The 20,172-nt window shown below is 46.4% G+C and overlaps 1 protein-coding gene across 3 annotated transcripts in view; it reads left to right on the forward strand.

Annotated features, from left to right (window-relative positions):
- atp2c1 (ATPase secretory pathway Ca2+ transporting 1) overlaps positions 1 to 20,172 on the forward strand; it is a 41,052-nt gene that overhangs the window by 3,064 nt on the left and 17,816 nt on the right. For 2 of the 3 annotated variants that reach the window (XM_038976705.1, XM_038976706.1), the window contains exons 2-9: positions 12,645 to 12,749; positions 13,021 to 13,137; positions 18,219 to 18,308; positions 18,493 to 18,528; positions 18,818 to 18,879; positions 19,397 to 19,505; positions 19,683 to 19,832; positions 20,002 to 20,146. In XM_038976705.1, coding sequence (XP_038832633.1) covers positions 12,645 to 12,749; positions 13,021 to 13,137; positions 18,219 to 18,308; positions 18,493 to 18,528; positions 18,818 to 18,879; positions 19,397 to 19,505; positions 19,683 to 19,832; positions 20,002 to 20,146 — 814 coding nt within the window. Of the gene's footprint in view, positions 1 to 12,644; positions 12,750 to 13,020; positions 13,138 to 18,218; positions 18,309 to 18,492; positions 18,529 to 18,817; positions 18,880 to 19,396; positions 19,506 to 19,682; positions 19,833 to 20,001; positions 20,147 to 20,172 lie in introns of those variants that run through there. The other variant, XM_038976707.1, reaches the window with a different exon arrangement.

Raw genomic sequence — 20,172 nt, forward strand, 5'->3', positions numbered from 1 at the left:
GCTAGATGTACGTGGGTGTGTGTGCACAATTTACATTGATTAATAACAGTCGTATAAACTAGACCTGTGTTAATAACTAGGCCTATAAATGATGAACAAGAGTTCATATTGACCTTTTTGAACTTTTATTTGAACTTTGATTAGCCTATCTCACAACATTTTTAACCACAGCCCTCCTCTTTGCTGCAGAGACAACATGTTTCTGTTTTAAATCTAATTTCCTACTCATTTTGCCATGGCTTATGTCATGTTCCTATGCTATCTGAGTGACTTAAACATTATAACAAAATCAGTGGGGGGCATGGATCCCATGCCATTACATTTTTTTAGAATTTTAGGTTCTCCCTGACTGTCTAGTTTAACCATTTTTGTGTTAGTTCTCAAAGACAATCTTATTAAAAAATATATTGTTCAATTATATTTTCGACATAATTTATATCTGGTTTTAGTCATTTTGAAGTTTAAACTGAAAACGTTTTACCATCCGCTAAATGCATGTAGGGGAAACACTGCGAACACACATATGCACTACTTTGTGTGGGGAACTTTGTTTTCTTTTGTGGAGGAGGATAAGAATATTATGTCCCAGAAATGACCTTCCCTAGTATGCATGTCAACTGTTACTGAAGTTGATTCAGTTGAGTAGACTAAGCTACCTGGTGTTTCTGAGAGGGTCATGTACCAGGTTAGTCAGGGTGTTTGTTCTCTGATGCAAAGAGAGACAGTATTATGAAATCTGCTCAGTGCATGTTGCCTTGGTGATGAGTTTACGCAATATAATTAAATGGTTATGAAACAGGCATAAAAAGCCACAGCCTACAGTGGGTGTCTACGATAATCACCTGTCCTGAAAAATTTGACCTAGTGCCCTCATCTCACAGACATCATAAAAAACGGTTTAGTTAATTTCCACTGCAAAATATTGTGACTAATGCCAGAGTATTTCAGCGCTGTTTTGCAAACTGAAAATTCCACCAGTGTCTAACTGGCAAGAACCTGACTTGTGAGTAAAAGCTAGCAACAACCCAACCTCCAGTGGCATTCACCGTTCACACAGGTCAGATGCACACCACTTTGTTCAGCGGCAGACTTTTTATTTGACTTGTTTAGGATGAGAATGATATCCTTAAAATTAACTAGGCTTTGTCAATGCCCACTGTAACTCAAGTTGTTCAGTTGAGTATGCTAGGCTACCACCTGTGTTTATTCTTCGATGCAGTGTTATGAAATCTGCTCTCTGCAAGTTGCCGTGGTGATAAGTTAACACAGCGTCATTGGATGGTTACAAAAGCAAAATAGTAGGCGGCTAGGCGCCTATAATAAAGTCAACCATCCTTGACCCTGTGAAGTGTGTGTGAAGTTATTCAGTCCAGATAGGATGCCAGGCAGGGAGGGGGCTGTATCCGTGTTGTTGGGAATAGGTGTGGAGTTAGTGTGTTTGCTCTTTATGTTTGCCTGTCAAAGGGAGGGAGAGGGGTGTGGTGGCAAAGTGAAACGGGAGGCGGGACTGGCACATCCATTGCCCAAGCCCCCTCCCTCTTTTCTCTGTCCTCGCTCTCTTTGCTCTGTCTGTCCTCGCTCTCTTTGCTCTGTTCTCTGTCCTCGCTCTCTTTGCTCTGTTCTCTGTCCTCGCTCTCTTTGCTCTGTTCTCTGTCCTCGCTCTCTTTGCTCTGTTCTCTGTCCTCGCTCTCTTTGCTCTGTTCTCTGTCCTCGCTCTCTTTGCTCTGTTCTCTGTCCTCGCTCTCTTTGCTCTGTTCTCTGTCCTCGCTCTCTTTGCACTGTTCTCTGTCCTCGCTCTCTTTGCACTGTTCTCTGTCCTCGCTCTCTTTGCTCTCTCTTTGCTCTGTTCTTGCTCTCTTTGCTCTGTTCTCTGTCCTCGCTCTCTTTGCTCTCTCTTTGCTCTGTTCTTGCTCTCTTTGCTCTGTTCTCTGTCCTCGCTCTCTTTGCTCTCTCTTTGCTCTGTTCTTGCTCTCTTTGCTCTGTTCTCTGTCCTCGCTCTCTGTCCTCTGTCTGTTCTCTGTCTTTTCTCTCTCTTTGCTCTGTCCTCATTCTATTTTTCTCTCACCTCCCCAGGCCCACCATATTCTCTCGCTCTCACTGTCCCTCTTCCCTTCTCTTGCGCTCACCACATCTCTCTGTCCATCTTCTCTCCCTGTAACTCCATGTCTTTAGAGCTTAAATTGTACAGCTTTATCCTCACTCTCACAATCCTTCAATCCACCCCTTACCACCTGTCTAATCACAGTACACCTTCCCCCTCTCTCTCTTTCTCTGTTCTTTTTCTGCCACTCCCTTGTGGACTGACATGTCTCTGTTACCAGTCCTGTCTTTCTCTTTCCCAGCCTGACTGCTGTCACTCACTGTGGCCTTTTAATAAACCAGCCTCTGTTCCAGACCCCTGTTCCAGACAGCAGCACCTAGAACCTATGTTAGGCTTTTGTGGGATACTGCATATACAGTGCGTTCGGAAAGTATTCAGACCCCTTGACTTTTTCCACGTTATGTTACAGCTTTATTATAAAATGTATAAAATTAAAATTAAAATTCTCATCAATGGACACACAATAACCTGTAAGGAAAAAGCAAAAACAGGTTCTTAGAACATTTTGCAAATGTATTAAACCTTTAAACCTTCCCTTATTTACATAATTATTCAGACCCTTTGCTATGAGACTTGAAATTGACCTCGTGTGCGACCTGTTTCCATTTATCATCCTTGAGATGTTTCTACACCTTGATTGGAGTCCACCTGTGATAAATTCAATTGATCGGACATGATTTGTAAAGGCATTAATCTGCCTATATAAGGTCCCACAGTTGACAGTGCATGTCAGAGCAAAAACCAAGCCATGAGGTCGAAGGAATTGTCCGTAGAGCTTTGAGACAGGATTGTGTCTTGGCACAGATCTGGGGAAGGGTATCAAAACATGTCTGCAGTTTTGAAGGTCCCCAAGAACACAGTGGCCAGGGAGGTAACCAAGAACCTGGTGGTCCCTCTGACAGAGCTCCAGAGTTCTTCTGTGGAGATTGGAGAACCTTCCAGGAGGACAACCATCTGCAGCATTCCACCAATCAGGCTTTTATGGTAGAGTGGTCAGACGGAAGCCACTCCTCAGTAAAAGGCACATGGCAGCACCTAAAGGACTCTTAGATAATGAGAAACAAGAGTCTCTGGTCTGATGAAACTTAAGATTGAACTATTTGACCTGAATGCCAAGCGTCATGTCTGGAGGAAACCTGGCACCATCCCTACGGTGTATTTCCGAATGCACTGTACTTTATTCCCGAGGTATTTGAAAATTGCCACGTGAAGTTTTTCAAAACAATTTAATATTTGTAGCTACTTTTTAAGTTAATACCTGCAGTCAACTTGTGTAGTACATTAGGAGATAAAGCTGATTGCGTTCTTCATTTCACCTGTCACATTATTTGACATTATGAAGCTTACCGTAGTTCCCCAGAACAGTTGAGCCAGTCATGTGTTTGTTTGTAAATAACACAACGGGAGGAAGCAGGTCCAATGTGTTCTATATCTATCAGAGTCTCTCTTCTGCAGCGCACATCAGATGAATTTACACTACAATTCACTATTAAATGTTTGCCATCCGATATCTTATAATGGCTTTCTGCCAGAAATCAAAGAGTTCTGGGTGAGTTATCTGTACATTGCCATTTTTCCCTGTGCTTCCGACTAGTGTTTTTTTTCCTCCTCCGTTCTTCTCCACCTCTGCTCTGTTTTTAAAAATTTAACCAGGCAAGTCAGTTAAGAACAAATTCTTATTTACCAATGGCGGCCAAACCCGGCAGACGCTGGGCCAATTGTGCGCCTCCCTATGGGACTCCCAATCACGGCCGGATGTGATTCAGCTGGGATTCGAACCAGGGACTGTAGTGTTGCCTCTTGTAAATGACATTCGGTAGCTACTAGCTATGCTTGTATAACATTATGAGCTGGATTTGCCTGTCTTTGCAAGTAGTTTGTTTGTTTTCTCTCGTTAGCATTTAATTAATAGCGTCTATGTGATTTCGCTATTAGTTTGTGCAAATTTTGTTAGGCAAATTGCACCTCTATTACCAGAATGCTTTCTTTAGTTTTTTGCTCCCCCCGCATGCCAGTAAATCCTGGGGTGAGAGAAGGACGGTAATAGCCTGTGGTCTAATCATTTATCTGGCCCTCAGGCATTGAGTCTATACACTGGACCAACAGACCCTGCCCAGTGTCCAAGATAGCCCACGTTCTATTGTTAACCAAACTAGATTCAGCAGCACACTATTTTCATGCAAACGGTGATCATTTGCACCACAGATCAACATTTGTCATCACCTGTTTCTGTCCTACACAGGGTTAGATTGCATGTTTATACCGAATACCTACAGTTGAAGTCGGAAGTTTACATTTTAGTTGGAGTCATTAAAACTTGTTTTTCAACCACTCCACACATTTCTTGTTAACAAACTATAGTTTTTGTGCATGACACACGTCATTTTTCCAACAATTGTTTACAGACAGATTATTTCACTTATAATTCACTGTATCACAATTCCAGTGGGTCAGAAGTTGACATACACTAAGTTGACTGTGCCTTTAAATAGCTTGGAAACTTATGTCATGGCTTTAGAAGCATCTGATAGGCTAATTTACATAATTTGAGTCAATTGGGGGTGTACCTGTGGATGTATTTCAAAGCCTACCTTCAAACTCAGTGCCTCTTTGCTTGACATCATGGGAAAATCAAAAGAAATCAGCCAAGACCTCAGAACAAAAAATTGTAGCCCTCCACAAGTCTGGTTCATCCTTGTGAGCAATTTCCAAATGCCTGAAGGTACCACGTTCATCTGTACAAACAATAGTACGCAAGTATAAACACCATGGGACCACGTAGCTGTCATACCGCTCAGGAAGAAGACATGTTCTGTCTCCTAGAGATGAATGCACTTTGGTGCGAAAAGTGCAAATCAATCCCAGAACAACAGCAAAGGACCTTGTGAAGATGCTGGAGGAAACGGGTACAAAAGTATCTATATCCACAGTAAAATGAGTCCTATATCAACATAACCTGAAAGGCCGCTCAGCAAGGAAGAAGCCACAGCTCCAAAACCGCCAAATGTATTTGGCTAAGGTATATGTAAACTTCCGACTTCAACTGTATATGTCAGGGTTAGATTGCATGTTAGTACCTAATACCTATGTCATCTATGCCATTTCACTTTCTCCCTTTTCTATAGGCTAGCAGGAGACAAGGGACCTTTTTTTAGTAACTGAAGCCAGCGTCTTCCTACAGTAGGTAATGGGTAGGCTGAAGCCAGTGACTTCCTACAGTAGGTAATGGGTAGGCTGAAGCCAGCGACTTCCTACAGTAGGTAATGGGTGGGCTGAAGCCAGCGACTTCCTACAGTAGGTAATGGGTGGGCTGAAGCCAGCGACTTCCTACAGTAGGTAATGGGTGGGCTGAAGCCAGCGACTTCCTACAGTAGGTAATGGGTGGGCCGAAGCCAGCGACTTCCTACAGTAGGTAATGGGTGGCTGAAGACAGTGACTTCCTACAGCAGGTATTGGGTAAGCTGAAGCCAGCGACTTCCTACAGTAGGTAATGAGTGGGCTGAAGCCAGTGACTTCCTACAGTAGGTAATGGGTAGGCTGAAGCCAGTGACTTCCTACAGTAGGTAATGGGTAGGCTGAAGCCAGTGACTTCCTACAGTAGGTAATGGGTGGGCTGAAGCCAGTGACTTCCTACAGTAGGTAATGGGTAGGCTGAAGCCAGTGACTTCCTACAGTAGGTAATGGGTAGGCTGAAGCCAGTGACTTCCTACAGTAGGTAATGGGTGGGCTGAAGCCAGTGACTTCCTACAGTAGGTAATGGGTAGGCTGAAGCCAGTGACTTCCTACAGTAGGTAATGAGTGTGCTGAAGCCAGTGACTTCCTACAGCAGGTAATGGGTGGGCTGAAGCCAGTGACTTCCTACAGTAGGTAATGAGTGGGCTGAAGCCAGTGACTTCCTACAGTAGGTAATGGGTAGGCTGAAGCCAGTGACTTCCTACAGTAGGTAATGGGTAGGCTGAAGCCAGTGACTTCCTACAGTAGGTAATGGGTAGGCTGAAGCCAGTGACTTCCTACAGTAGGTAATGGGTAGGCTGAAGCCAGTGACTTCCTACAGTAGGTAATGAGTGGGCTGAAGCCAGTGACTTCCTACAGCAGGTAATGGGTGGGCTGAAGCCAGTGACTTCCTACAGTAGGTAATGAGTGGGCTGAAGCCAGTAACTTCCTACAGTAGGTAATGGGTAGGCTGAAGCCAGTGACTTCCTACAGTAGGTAATGGGTAGGCTGAAGCCAGTGACTTCCTACAGTAGGTAATGAGTGGGCTGAAGCCAGTGACTTCCTACAGTAGGTAATGGGTAGGCTGAAGCCAGTGACTTCCTACAGTAGGTAATGGGTAGGCTGAAGCCAGTGACTTCCTACAGTAGGTAATGGGTGGGCTGAAGCCAGTGACTTCCTACAGCAGGTAATGGGTGGGCTGAAGCCAGTGACTTCCTACAGTAGGTAATGAGTGGGCTGAAGCCAGTAACTTCCTACAGTAGGTAATGGGTAGGCTGAAGCCAGTGACTTCCTACAGTAGGTAATGAGTGGGCTGAAGCCAGTAACTTCCTACAGTAGGTAATGAGTGGGCTTTTTCTGAAACCCTTGTCAGGTTGCGTATATCAACAGCTGTTGTCTTGTTCAACAATGGCCCCTCTGAACACATTGTAGAAGGAAATAATAAGGCCTTTCTTAATAAGGACACCTGAATCGCCTCTGTATTGCTAGGTCAGAACATTAATGATCCTAGTCATTTTCAACAGTTTCTCTTTGTGCCCCTGTGTTGTGTATAGGAGTGTTGTGCTGTGTAGAAAATGTTGGATTAAATGTTTTTTTCTTTGCAAAGCCTTTCATAGGCTGAAGAGTTAGGCTACAATCTTCATTGTTTGCCTGCTTACCTGGCACACCCATCAGCTGGCACACAGCATTATTCACACTGATGTGACGGTAAATGTTATAACTCCCATGCTATTGTGTTTTTTTTAACAATAGCATCTAGCATTGTTCTGGGTGGAAACAAGCGGAAGTCATGCGATTTGTAGGAATTTTCCAATCTCTGTCTCTTCTGTCTTGACCGCAGATTTACCCACAAGTAACAGTGACAGTCCCCAGCAGCCCTCTGTCGGTGCAAAGAGCCGTCTTTGTTTGTTCATTGGCATGGCTTCTATGTTTCGCTGAGTCACTATGAAAGCATAGCATCTTAGCCTGGCTAGCTATTTTTGAAATATTCTCAGCACACTCCTTCCCTCTACCTGGAACGTCTGGACAATGTCAGATAATAATAATATTGTATATTTTAGTACAAAACATTCCAGTATAGAGATGGGACGATAAACCGAACATTTTCAACACCGATCACTTATCGCAGGCATTTTGCTGATATTGTTCATTACGAGCCTATACTAGAAACATTTGAAGTTTGAAATGAAGTATGTTTACCAATATGGGTGATTGTTAATGGGACAATTGATAGCTACAACCATCAAACTACTATATAATTTTTTATTTTTTATAAACCTATTATTCTATTTATCGCGTCAATTCAGGCAATTTATTGCGATATGGATTTTTGTCCGTATCGCCCAGCTCTATTCCTGTAGCGTTCCAAAAACTCCTGGCCGTCTCTTGAACTCTATTGAATTTGTGTTGTGTTTCCATTGACCTTTCACAATGTCTTATTTGATCTGATCTCTCCTTTCCATTGACCTCTCACACTGTCTTGTTTGATCTGATCTCTCCTTTCCATTGACCTCTCACAATGTCTTGTTTGATCTGATCTCTCCTTTCCATTGACCTCTCACACTGTCTTGTTTGATCTGATCTCTCCTTTCCATTGACCTCTCACAATGTCTTATTTGATCTGATCTCTCCTTTCCATTGACCTCTCACACTGTCTTGTTTGATCTGATCTCTCCTTTCCATTGACCTGTCAACGGGTCTTGTTATTTGACCTGATTGCTCCTCTTTGTTCCTGGTGCTCCTCCTCCTTATGGCTACTCAGTAGGCGTGTGTTAAAGTAGGCGTGTGTTAAAGTAGGCGTGTGTTGACCATGTTCAGATCAGACCCTGTGGAAGCACAATACTCCGATTGTACCTATTGCCTCTTATCAGCTTGAGAGAGACAAACTAATTCAGCCAGTCAACCTGTTGATATTGACAGGTAGCAGCCTGATCTACAACGATAATGGCCAACCAGGACCCGGTAACTACACCTATAATAGTATGTGCAGTCTGTCAAGTCTAGCCAGTCTTTTTGTGAGAGAGGGTGTGTGTGAGACAATTTGCAGTTGTGTGTTTGGTTCTCTGTGTGATAGGCTACTGGTTTTCTCTTTGTTTGCTTGAGAAAGGGGGAGAAACAGATTCCCTGGACTGTGATTCAGCCACTCAACCTGTTGATATTGACAGGTAGCAGCCTGATTTACAAAGATAATAACCGACCTGGACCAGGAAACAACACCTGTAGTATGTTGTTCTCTCACCTAGCTACCTTATGATGAATGCACTACTGTCAACATACCAGGGTTTAAATACCATTTAGGGTATTTCAATAAAGCCTTATTTCAAAGACATTTTGTAAGTATTTAGATATTTTCTCTTTGAAAATACAAGTATTTGAATATTAGAATGTATTTGTAAATAAACTTGGAATGTTTGGGCATGTATTTGAAAATACTGAAATACACAGACAAATGTATTTTTAAATACAACCATTTAAATAGTCCATGCATTTGAACCCTGGCCTGCTTGGTCCTATAATGGACCTGGATCCAACACCTATTGTGTGTGTGCAAGACAGATTGCATCTGTGTGTTTGGTTCTCTGTGGGCTAGGTTACTGAGTTATCTTTGTTTTCTTGGAGGTAACATAGCCTAAATGCGGTTGGCTTGGTGGTAACATAGCCTAAATGCGGTTGGCTTGGTGGTAACATAGCCTAAATGCGGTTGGCTTGGTGGTAACATAGCCTAAATGCGGTTGGCTTGGTGGTAACATAGCCTAAATGCGGTTGGCTTGGTGGTAACATAGCCTAAATGCGGTTGGCTTGGAGGTAACATAGCCTAAATGCGGTTGGCTTGGTGGTAACATAGCCTAAATGCGGTTGGCTTGGTGGTAACATAGCCTAAATGCGGTTGGCTTGGAGGTAACATAGCCTAAATGCGGTTGGCTTGGTGGTAACATAGCCTAAATGCGGTTGGCTTGGAGGTAACATAGCCTAAATGCGGTTGGCTTGGTGGTAACATAGCCTAAATGCGGTTGGCTTGGTGGTAACATAGCCTAAATGCGGTTGGCTTGGTGGTAACATAGCCTAAATGCGGTTGGCTTGGTGGTAACATAGCCTAAATGCGGTTGGCTTGGTGGTAACATAGCCTAAATACGGTTGGCTTGGTGGTAACATAGCCTAAATGCGGTTGGCTTGGTGGTAACATAGCCTAAATGCGGTTGGCCAATGGGTTAGAAAGTTTAGTCAAATTAACAGCACTGTTGTTTGCACTGTGTCCATAGGGTTAGTCTGTCTGTCACTGTGTCCGTAAGGTTAGTCTGTCTGTCACTGTGTCCATATAGGGTTAGTTTAACGCAGGGGTCTCCAACAAGATGGATTGACAAGGAGATGTGGAGTGAAATGTGATGGATTGACACAGTCAGGGACACAGGATGGAGTGGAGGAATTAACTTGTGATCAAATTGTAGTATGGAAAATCCTTCCTCCTTTGTCTTCCTGATCACAGTTGTTCTGAAGCGAGAGTAGAAACGCTGACGTATAGCTCCGTTTGTTTGATTTGACTCTGTGTTTACACTAAGAAGCTGGTAGTGAGCATAGGGGAAGGTGAGTCAGCGTACAGCAGTAACCTAGCCTTATCACCACCCTCATCTTTCTTTCAAAGCCCCTTTCTCACGGTATCAACTTGCCGCTGCCTGGTGTGGCGTTCTACACTATAGCAGGTTTTGTGTTGCGTATATCATAAAATACAACACTCTCTCGACCAATCAGAATGGAGTATTCAGCCAAGCCATGGTATAAGCCTAACTGTAGTAACATGTCATTTCAACTGGACACTAAATTACACAGACAGGTGAAGAGTTGCATGTATAAAAGAAGAAGAATGAAGTAAGTCAGAAGAATACTCAACCAGAGGACACATCCATGTTATGGACAAATCCCCCACCCGTCTCCGCCTCTCTCCCTCTACCCTTCCGCCTCTCTCCCTCTACCCTTCCGCCTCTCTCCCTCTACCCTTCCGCCTCTCTCCCTCTACCCTTCCGCCTCTCTCCCTCTGCCCTTCCGCCTCTCTCCCTCTGCCCTTCCGCCTCTCTCCCTCTGCCCTTCCGCCTCTCTCCCTCTGCCCTTCCGCCTCTCTCCCTCTGCCCTTCCGCCTCTCTCCCTCTACCCTTCCGCCTCTCTCCCTCTACCCTTCCGCCTCTCTCCCTCTGCCCTTCCGCCTCTCTCCCTCTGCCCTTCCGCCTCTCTCAGAATGTTAGAGGATCCCATTCTGTCAGTGTAGCCGAGAGAAGGGATTGGCTCGCTAGTCACCACTTGAAAAAAGGTTTGCTGGAGAACTTGTCACACCCGTAAGGAGCTTTTTTTTCTATTGCAGGGGTTAAGGTTAAAGGTCATGGTTGAAGCATAGCACACCTTACACTTCTTCAGATTGTCCTCATAGGATAGGCCTCCAGCAACGCCTGAAGCACAGCATTACATCTAGACCAGAGCTCTCCAACTCTGTTCCTGGAGATCTATCCTCCTGTAGACAAGGATATCCCTACCGGCCAAACCCTCCCTAACCCGGACGACACTAGGCCAATTGTGCGTCGCCCCATGGACCTCCCGGTCGCGGCCGGCTGCGACAGAGCCTGGGCGCGAACCCAGAGACTCTAGAGACCACTGCGCCACCCGGGAGGCCCTTAAAGAAGGTTACTTAATCTAACTCTTCATTTAGCGAACTATAGTGTCTTTCTGTGTAAAATAGATAAACCTTTGTTTTGTTGTCTTTTTTGATTGATCGAGCAGTAGGTTTTTGACTTGCCTCATTATTCTAAATCTGTACATGAGAACACAACTTGTTTGGAAAGACCTGTAGGCCTATCTGGCTGGCCATGCCTCTGCTCCAGGTAGCTAGCCTATCTGGCTGGCCATGCCTCTGCTCCAGGTAGCTAGCCTATCTGGCTGGCCAGGAAATGAGTAACCCTGTAGAGTGGGAATTACTGCCTCCTGTCAGAACCTGAGTAGGGAGAAGACTAAAGAGAGAGAGCAGTAAAGAGCGGTTGGAAGATGGTAAAGAGAGAGGAAGGACGAGGAGAGGAGGAGCGAGGGTTCTCTACTCATTCACTCCTCCATGCCTCTAGGCCCTCTCCTTCTCTACAGTTTTTCTTCTAGAGCTCTTCAGTTCCACAGAAAGACGTGTGACCTTTTCATTTATTATTCTACACCGAGTGGAGTGAGGGGGGGGAGAAGGGGAGAGGGAGTGAAGATGAGGGGAGACAGAGAGAGTCTGATCCAGGTTTAAGCTCTTGTCACTCTTAATTAGATGGAATCCTCTCAGGCTAACAGAACACTCTCCAGCCTCCTTACTTATGTAAGATACTTTGTCTCATCTAAATGGCGGAGAGGAGAGAGGGAAGACACCAGGCGAGGGAGGAGAAGGAGTGGGATTTTGGTTGTTCTGGGGGAGTTGTGAGACACAGACGGATGTTGGTTGGATACCTCAGGAGGTGCGGGCGGGTGGCGATGAAGAGGCACAGGACAGGTCATTCATCCCCCTGCCTGTCGTACGGTTACTGTGTCATCGCCTGCCTACAATCCTCTCTACGGTAACAGAGGGACATGGTTTGTTTGACGAGGAGGGCTGACGAGTAACCACAGGTGTTGACTGTCTATGTTGGCAGAGGGAGCACAGCAGACTGCCTTTTGCTGGACCTCAGTTGATGGATTAGATAACTTAGCTCTGCATTGCAACCAGTTGGCACATGGTACATTGCTGTGAAGTACCCTTTTTCCCAGCATGCTTTTTTTGTATTTTGAAAAAGCGATCACAAAAAAGCTGTTGATTTGTTGATTGTCATGAAACATGTTTGTGCCTTAGTCCTGGTATGCCTGACCTCGGTGACCTCGTATGGGTGATATTGTTTGGCTGCCTGGCGGAACCTGGGGGTCAGTAGAACATCTGGCCTAATGGCAGAACTAGCATTAGCATAGTGGAGCGAAGTGCAGGCTTAATCTTAAAGCTATGATATAGCAAAGGCTATGGCATGATGACAAGGGCTACCATCTAATCTCTGTGGGTGTAGTTTTAGCATCATGCTGCCTGGACTGCACTAAATATGTAAGGGATTACATTTTTGATTGTGTTAAATCAAATTGTTTGTCACATGCGCCGAATACAACAGGTGTAGACTTTACTGTGAAATGCTTACTTACCAGCCCTTAACTAACAATACAGAGTTTTTTAAAAAGTAAGAAAAATTTGCTAAATAAACTACAGGAAAATAGTAACACAATAAAATACCAATACCGGGGCTATATACAAGGATAATGGATATGTCTTGTTTCTCCTAATGTTATTGTCTGTCTGTTGCAGCTTTCCGAGAGACAACCCCAATGTGAAGATGAGACCATGGTTCCAGTACTAACTTCAAAAAAAGCCAGTGAATTACCAGTGAACGAAGTAACGTGTGTCCTGCAGGTACGTATGGCACAGTGAAAAATGTAGAGTTTACGAAAATTTTATTCCATTACCATTAGTGCATAGACATTTGAGTCGTTTAGCCAGACACTCTTATCCAGACTTAGTTAGTGCATTCATCTTAAGATAGCTAGGTGACACGAGTTAGGCCTAGTGAGCATCACTGAACTGTCAAACAACACCAGCACACTGAAGGGTGAGCCCCTCATCTCACCATCACACGCTAGTCACCTGACACCGTTGTTGTTGGTAACCATGCTCCTTCCCTCAGGCTGACCTGCAGTACGGCCTGACCCACAGTGAGGTCACCCGTCGCCGTGCCTACCATGGCTGGAATGAGTTCGACATCAATGAGGAGGAGCCTCTCTGGAGGAAGTACATCTCCCAGGTGAGTGGCGGATAGAACTAAAAATCCCTTGTCAACGTCAAGCTGAAAAAGTACAACACCCTGGAGAGTGAAGGGAAGCTACCAAAAGCTGAAATTCATACCGTTATAGTACATGTGTGTGTGAATCCTAAATAAGCAGAAAGGGGAACCCTCACACCTGATACATCCTGGCTTTGATACAGGAGTTCTAGCACAGCATCCCACCACTGACAAGACATTTCTAGCGAGTGCTGAAGCCGAAGCTGCGGTAGTGATTCAGGTTTCAGAAGCAGCTCCCTACATGCTGTGGTGTTTAGTACATGTGAAATATCACAGATCACCTGCTGTCCTCCCTCCGCCCCGCTCTTGGATCGTTCTTGACTTCTTTTGCAAGGACAAAAGCTCCCAGTGTCCTCTGGGGTAGGAGGGTGGGAGAGAGAGAAGAGGAGGACAAAACTGGGCCGCTCTATTCTGCCTGGTTTCTGTCTTCCGTGGCCTGAAGCAAAGTGATGAGCGGTCGGATAAATATAGAGCTGCTGCCCTGAGAGGCCGTTTTTCTCCTTCACACAGAGAGATGGAGAGAATGAGGGATGCTGTCCCCCCCCTCTCTCGCTCTCTCCCCCCTCCCCTCTCTCTCGCTCTCTACCCCTCTCTCTCCCCCCTACCCTTTCTCCCCCTCACCTGCTCGCTCTCTCCCCCGCTCTCTCTCTCGCTCTCTCCCCCCTCCCCTCTCTCTCGCTCTCTACCCCTCTCTCGCTCTCTCCCCCTCTCTCCCCCTACCCTTTCTCCCCCCCACCTGCTCGCTCTCTCCCCCGCTCTCTCTCTCGCTCTCTCCTCCCCCACCCCCTCTCTCACCCCCCTCTCTCTGTTCCTTCTTTGTTTCACCCCCTTTGACACCCTGCTGAAGAAGAAAGATCAGCCACTTACTCATCACGTGGTTGACGTGAGATGCAGCCTCCTGTTGCCATGGAAACATATTGAAAAATATGTAATTATGCCATGAGCCATTGCTGTACTTCGGAGCTTTGGTTGGTTTAAATTGCAGGGGGAAATCCTTTTTTTAAATGTGTATATATATATATTTTTTTTTTAAAGTACTGATCATAATTACATAGGCACTTTGGATCTAGCCAGATTGAACCAGGTTCTTCTATCTGTAACACCATTTTCCATTCTCCATTCCATATTTGATGGTATTTTCTCAACATCATTTGTCCCAGAACGCTTAAGACCCAAACCTAACTCCCCTAGGTGACAGGGTCAGCATCCATAGAAAGGCAGTACTGCCCAGTACAGGGCACTACTCAAGATTACATAGAACAATTATCTAGAATATTAATCACGGTATTCATTCACCACCATTGTATTCATCCCTCCCTATCGTCTGAATTAGGAGGGTGCCATTCCCCCACTCCACTGATTCCTCTCTGTTGTCAGATCAGATTCCTCTCTGTTGTCAGATCAGATTCCTCCTCTGTTGTCAGATCAGATTCCTCTGTGTTGTCAGATCAGATTCCTCTGTGTTGTCAGATCAGATTCATCCTCTGTATTATGGCTTGAGGCCTGACACGCCTTTACTGAGTTACTGAACTACCAGAGATGGTCCAGTCTAGCTAGCTAATTTGTTGGTGTGTGTGTGATATCTGTCAGAAGCAGTATTGCCACACACACACACACACACACACACACACACACACACACACACACACACACATTGAGTGAAGAGCTACAAACATTCGGGTCTTTAATCTGTCACTAGTTTGAGCTGTGCCAATCAGGCAGGTTATCTGTACAGAACAGAGCAGCAATGTGGTACTCTCCCTGTCTCCTGGAGGATCCCACCATCAGCTCAGCTTCATCTCTCCCTGTCTCCTGGAGGCTCCCACCATCAGCTCAGCTCCATCTCTCCCTGTCTCCTGGAGGCTCCCACCATCAGCTCAGCTCCATCTCTCCCTGTCTCCTGGAGGATCCCACCATCAGCTCAGCTCTATCTCTCCCATGTCTCCTGGAGGATCCCACCATCAGCTCAGCTCCATCTCTCCCTGTCTCCTGGAGGATCCCACCATCAGCTCAGCTCCATCTCTCCCTGTCTCCTGGAGGATCCCACCATCAGCTCAGCTCCATCTCTCCCATGTCTCCTGGAGGATCCCACCATCAGCTCAGCTCCATCTCTCCCTGTCTCCTGGAGGATCCCACCATCAGCTCAGCTCCATCTCTCCCTGTCTCCTGGAGGATCCCACCATCAGCTCAGCTCCATCTCTCCCATGTCTCCTGGAGGATCCCACCATCAGCTCAGCTCCATCTCTCCCTGTCTCCTGGAGGATCCCACCATCAGCTCAGCTCCATCTCTCCCTGTCTCCTGGAGGCTCCCACCATCAGCTCAGTTCCATCTCTCCCTGTCTCCTGGAGGCTCCCACCATCAGCTCAGTTCCATCTCTCCCTGTCTCCTGGAGGCTCCCACCATCAGCTCAGTTCCATCTCTCCCTGTCTCCTGGAGGATCCCACCATCAGCTCAGCTCCATCTCTCCCTGTCTCCTGGAGGCTCCCACCATCAGCTCAGCTCCATCTCTCCCTGTCTCCTGGAGGATCCCACCATCAGCTCAGCGCCATCTCTCCCTGTCTCCTGGAGGTTCCCACCATCAGCTCAGCTTCCATCTCTCCCTGTCTCCTGGAGGCTCCCACCATCAGCTCAGCTCCATCTCTCCCTGTCTCCTGGAGGCTCCCACCATCAGCTCAGCTCCATCTCTCCCTTGTCTCCTGGAGGTTCCCACCATCAGCTCAGCTCCATCTCTCCCTGTCTCCTGGAGAATCCCACCATCAGCTCAGCTCCATCTCTCCCTTGTCTCCTGGAGGATCCCACCATCAGCTCAGCTCCATCTCTCCCTTGTCTCCTGGAGGATCCCACCATCAGCTCAGCTCCATCTCTCCCTGTCTCCTGGAGGATCCCACCATCAGCTCAGATCCAAATTTTGTGTGTGTGTGATCTTCTCACCAGTATTTTTAGCAGCAAAGTGAGAAAGCAGCACAAGGCTTTAGTTTGGCATCATCATCATTATCTCCCGCGTCGCTGCACCTCGTTGCCGCTACAGATTTTCATCCGTTTTTAGCATCCCAGAGGATAAACTGGTGGCGTGAAGAGTCATTTATCACTGTTATCAGACTGTGCTCTAAAAAGCACTGTACCTATTGGTGTTGAATCCATCCCTTTGAGAGGCTGACAATGGGTACATAGTGGTGTTGAATCCATCTCTCTGAGAGGCAGACAGTGGGTACATAGTGGTGTTGAATCCATCTCTCTGAGAGGCCGACGGTGGGTACATAGTGGTGTTGAATCCATCTCTCTGAGAGGCACACAGTGGGTACATAGTGGTGTTGAATCCATCCCTCTGAGAGGCAGACAGTGGGTACATAGTGGTGTTGAATCCATCTCTCTGAGAGGCAGACGGTGGGTACATAGTGGTGTTGAATCCATCCCTCTGAGAGGCCGACAGTGGGTACATAGTGGTGTTGAATCCATCTCTCTGAGAGGCCGACGGTGGGTACATAGTGGTGTTGAATCCATCTCTCTGAGAGGCAGACGGTGGGTACATAGTGGTGTTGAATCCATCTCTCTGAGAGGCCGACAGTGGGTACATAGTGGTGTTGAATCCATCCCTCTGAGAGGCAGACAGTGGGTACATAGTGGTGTTGAATCCATCTCTCTGAGAGGCCGACGGTGGGTACATAGTGGTGTTGAATCCATCCCTCTGAGAGGCCGACGGTGGGTACATAGTGGTGTTGAATCCATCTCTCTGAGAGGCAGACGGTGGGTACATAGTGGTGTTGAATCCATCTCTCTGAGAGGCCGACGGTGGGTACATAGTGGTGTTGAATCCATCTCTCTGAGAGGCAGACAGTGGGTACATAGTGGTGTTGAATCCATCTCTCTGAGAGGCCGACGGTGGGTACATAGTGGTGTTGAATCCATCTCTCTGAGAGGCAGACAGTGGGTACATAGTGGTGTTGAATCCATCTCTCTGAGAGGCAGACGGTGGGTACATAGTGGTGTTGAATCCATCTCTCTGAGAGGCAGACAGTGGGTACATAGTGGTGTTGAATCCATCTCTCTGAGAGGCAGACGGTGGGTACATAGTGGTGTTGAATCCATCTCTCTGAGAGGCCGACGGTGGGTACATAGTGGTGTTGAATCCATCTCTCTGAGAGGCCGACGGTGGGTACATAGTGGTGTTGAATCCATCTCTTCCTGTTCCTGTCAGAAGTAACCAAGAAACCAGGACTCTGGAGGCCTTTAATCAAACACTGTCACTCCTACCTGATTTTGAACCACCATGTACGTATTGAACACATTAATTACTGTAGACTCAGTGCTTTGTCCGCTCGCCATGCCGCCTCAATTGTCCTGGCAAAGGGAGCGACAGCGCCATTGGCTGGCTAATTAGTGTCTTGCCCAGACATGACAGATTGGGCCTGTACTCCCACTGTGCAGTCAGTGGCCGTATTTGAGAGCATCGAAGCCATGATGTATAATGGGTCAATTGTGACCGACTGACTGATCTGCAAATAATATTGAGTAGTTATTTATGATGCAAGGTGATTTGTAGATTAGTCAGTCTCCCCTCGCCTCTAAAGTCAGCCTAAAACCCCAAACACCAAGCAATGCAGATGTAGAAGCACGGTGGCTAGGAAAAGCTCCCTAAAAAGGCAGGAACCTAGGAAGAAACCAGAGAGGAACCAGGCTACATTCAGCCATTTCTCTCTCTCTCTTCTCTCTTCTCTCTCTGCCGTGTCATTGAAAGTATTACTGTGTCATTCAGATACAGTATATACCTTATGTGTGTCTGACAACCTTCCGGCAGCTTCCAGGACCTTGTTTGACAAATGAATGGGCTTCTGACTTTCTCTGTACAGAGACCCTTATTTTGTGTCTCTTCTATATAGTCGCTCACTCACTCATTCAGTCACACACACTCACACAAGTCACTACCAATCACATCAGATGTGGAACGTTGGTATTGATCGTGCAGTGCAACAGCTCAATGATGGTATTCTCCCTCTCCCTCTCTCTCTCTCTCTCTCTCCCTCTCCCTCTCTCGCTCCCCCAGTTTAAGGATCCTCTCATCATGTTGCTACTGGCCTCTGCTGTCATCAGTGTGCTCATGCACCAGTTTGATGATGCCATCAGCATCACAGTGGTAAGGAACCTCATCACCCCACAGGTTATTTATAGTATACCATTTAGTACTGTGAGTAATTCCATGGTGCTCCAGAAATGTGTCTGACAACGGATTAGACTGGGTACTACAGAGAATGGAGAGTTAAGCGCTAACCTATTATATCTCTCTCTCTCTCCCTCACCCCTCTTTTTCTCCTTGACAGGCCATTATAATAGTGGTTACAGTTGCCTTTGTCCAGGTGAGACTTCTTTATTTGCCTTCACTCTGTGAACTGTGTTAGTTGTGACAGGGAGTCAGTCAGTGTGTTTCTCTGCAGATGTCATGGTGTATTCTCAGAGCACAAAGCCAGATGCCAAACAGATCACAGTGGAACAAAACAGACGGGGGAGGGGGGGGGGGGGGGGCTCGTCTCCGTAGAGAGAACATTGGAAATGCATTGCTGTTCCATCATTTATGAGGGGCATGAAAACTGATCAAAGCCATTCGTAGAGAGTTGTTTCAGCTATGCTCGCTCTGTTTCTCTGAAGGAATACCGCTCCGAGAAGTCCCTTGAAGAGCTGGGAAAACTTGTGCCTCCAGAATGCCACTGGTGAGCACTGCCTCGCTCAGCTCCAATGCTCTCTGCTATGTTTTTCTTACTCACCCATCACTAAAGGAATCTACATATGGAATGACAGTCAAACATGACAGTGGAAGCAGCTTAGGACCAACGTCACTCCCATAGACTTAGTGCACACATCCTGGGATAAAGAAAGCACTGGTGCCTCCTGAAAGAACTGTAAAGGGGACATGGAGAAATGGATGTAATTTCCACTTCAAACAGGATCCAGAGGGCCAGATTTGCACTTCAAACACAAGATCCCCCCCCCCCCCCCTCAAAATACTCACACACACACACTCTCTTCCATATCCCCAGGCTGCTACAAGCTGTTGCCCTTGGATGCTGGTGGTGGAACTAGCATAGTGCAGGATAGCTTGCATACTGTAGCATTAGCATGGTCATTGCTGATTACAGTTCAATTCCCTCTTCTGTCTCTCTCGCTCTCTGTCTCGCTCTCTGTCTCGCTCTCCCCGTTTCTGTCTCTCTCCATCTCTCCCCCCTCTAGTGTGAGGGAAGGACATCTGGAGCGCATGCTGGCTCGGGAGTTGGTCCCTGGAGACACTGTCTGTCTCTCTGTTGGGGAGAGAGTCCCGGCTGATCTACGACTCTTTGAGGTGTGTTATACACTCACACCTGTTAAGAAGCTGTAAGAGATACTGTCGTTCTCACTCTTACACATAAACATAGATCTGCAATGGGTGGGACTTCACTAGCTCTACTCAACAAAAAAAGCTGGCAGCAAAAGAATTGCTGAAGTGACTGGCAAACCTTTCACCCCCTCTCTCTCCCAGGCAACTGACCTATCAGTGGATGAGTCCAGTCTGACGGGAGAGACCACGCCCTGCTCCAAGTCCACGTCCCACCAGCCCACCAACAATGACATCACCTCCCGCAGCAATGTGGCCTTCATGGGAACCCTGGTGCGATGTGGCAAAGCCAAGGTACCTAGGATGTCTGTTGAAGGTCATGGTTGACCACAATGTCACATGACCCATCCCAACAGTTTACCAATAAGTTATGGAGCAGCACTTCTGGCTGGAAATTAAAGTTACAGATTGTGATTAATAGCGTCTTATATCATTGTGTAACTTTTTTGTTTTTGTATTATAGGGTATCGTCATAGGAACAGGAGAAAATTCTGAATTTGGAGAGGTTTTTAAGATGATGCAAGCAGAGGAGGCCCCTAAAACGCCTTTACAGAAAAGCATGGACCTGCTTGGAAAACAGCTCTCGCTTTATTCCTTTGGAATCATAGGTACTACATATTTCTTGTTGTTCTCA

Source organism: Salvelinus namaycush, chromosome 37 (genome assembly GCF_016432855.1).
Source record: "Salvelinus namaycush isolate Seneca chromosome 37, SaNama_1.0, whole genome shotgun sequence".
Classification (NCBI taxonomy): Eukaryota; Metazoa; Chordata; class Actinopteri; order Salmoniformes; family Salmonidae; genus Salvelinus; species Salvelinus namaycush.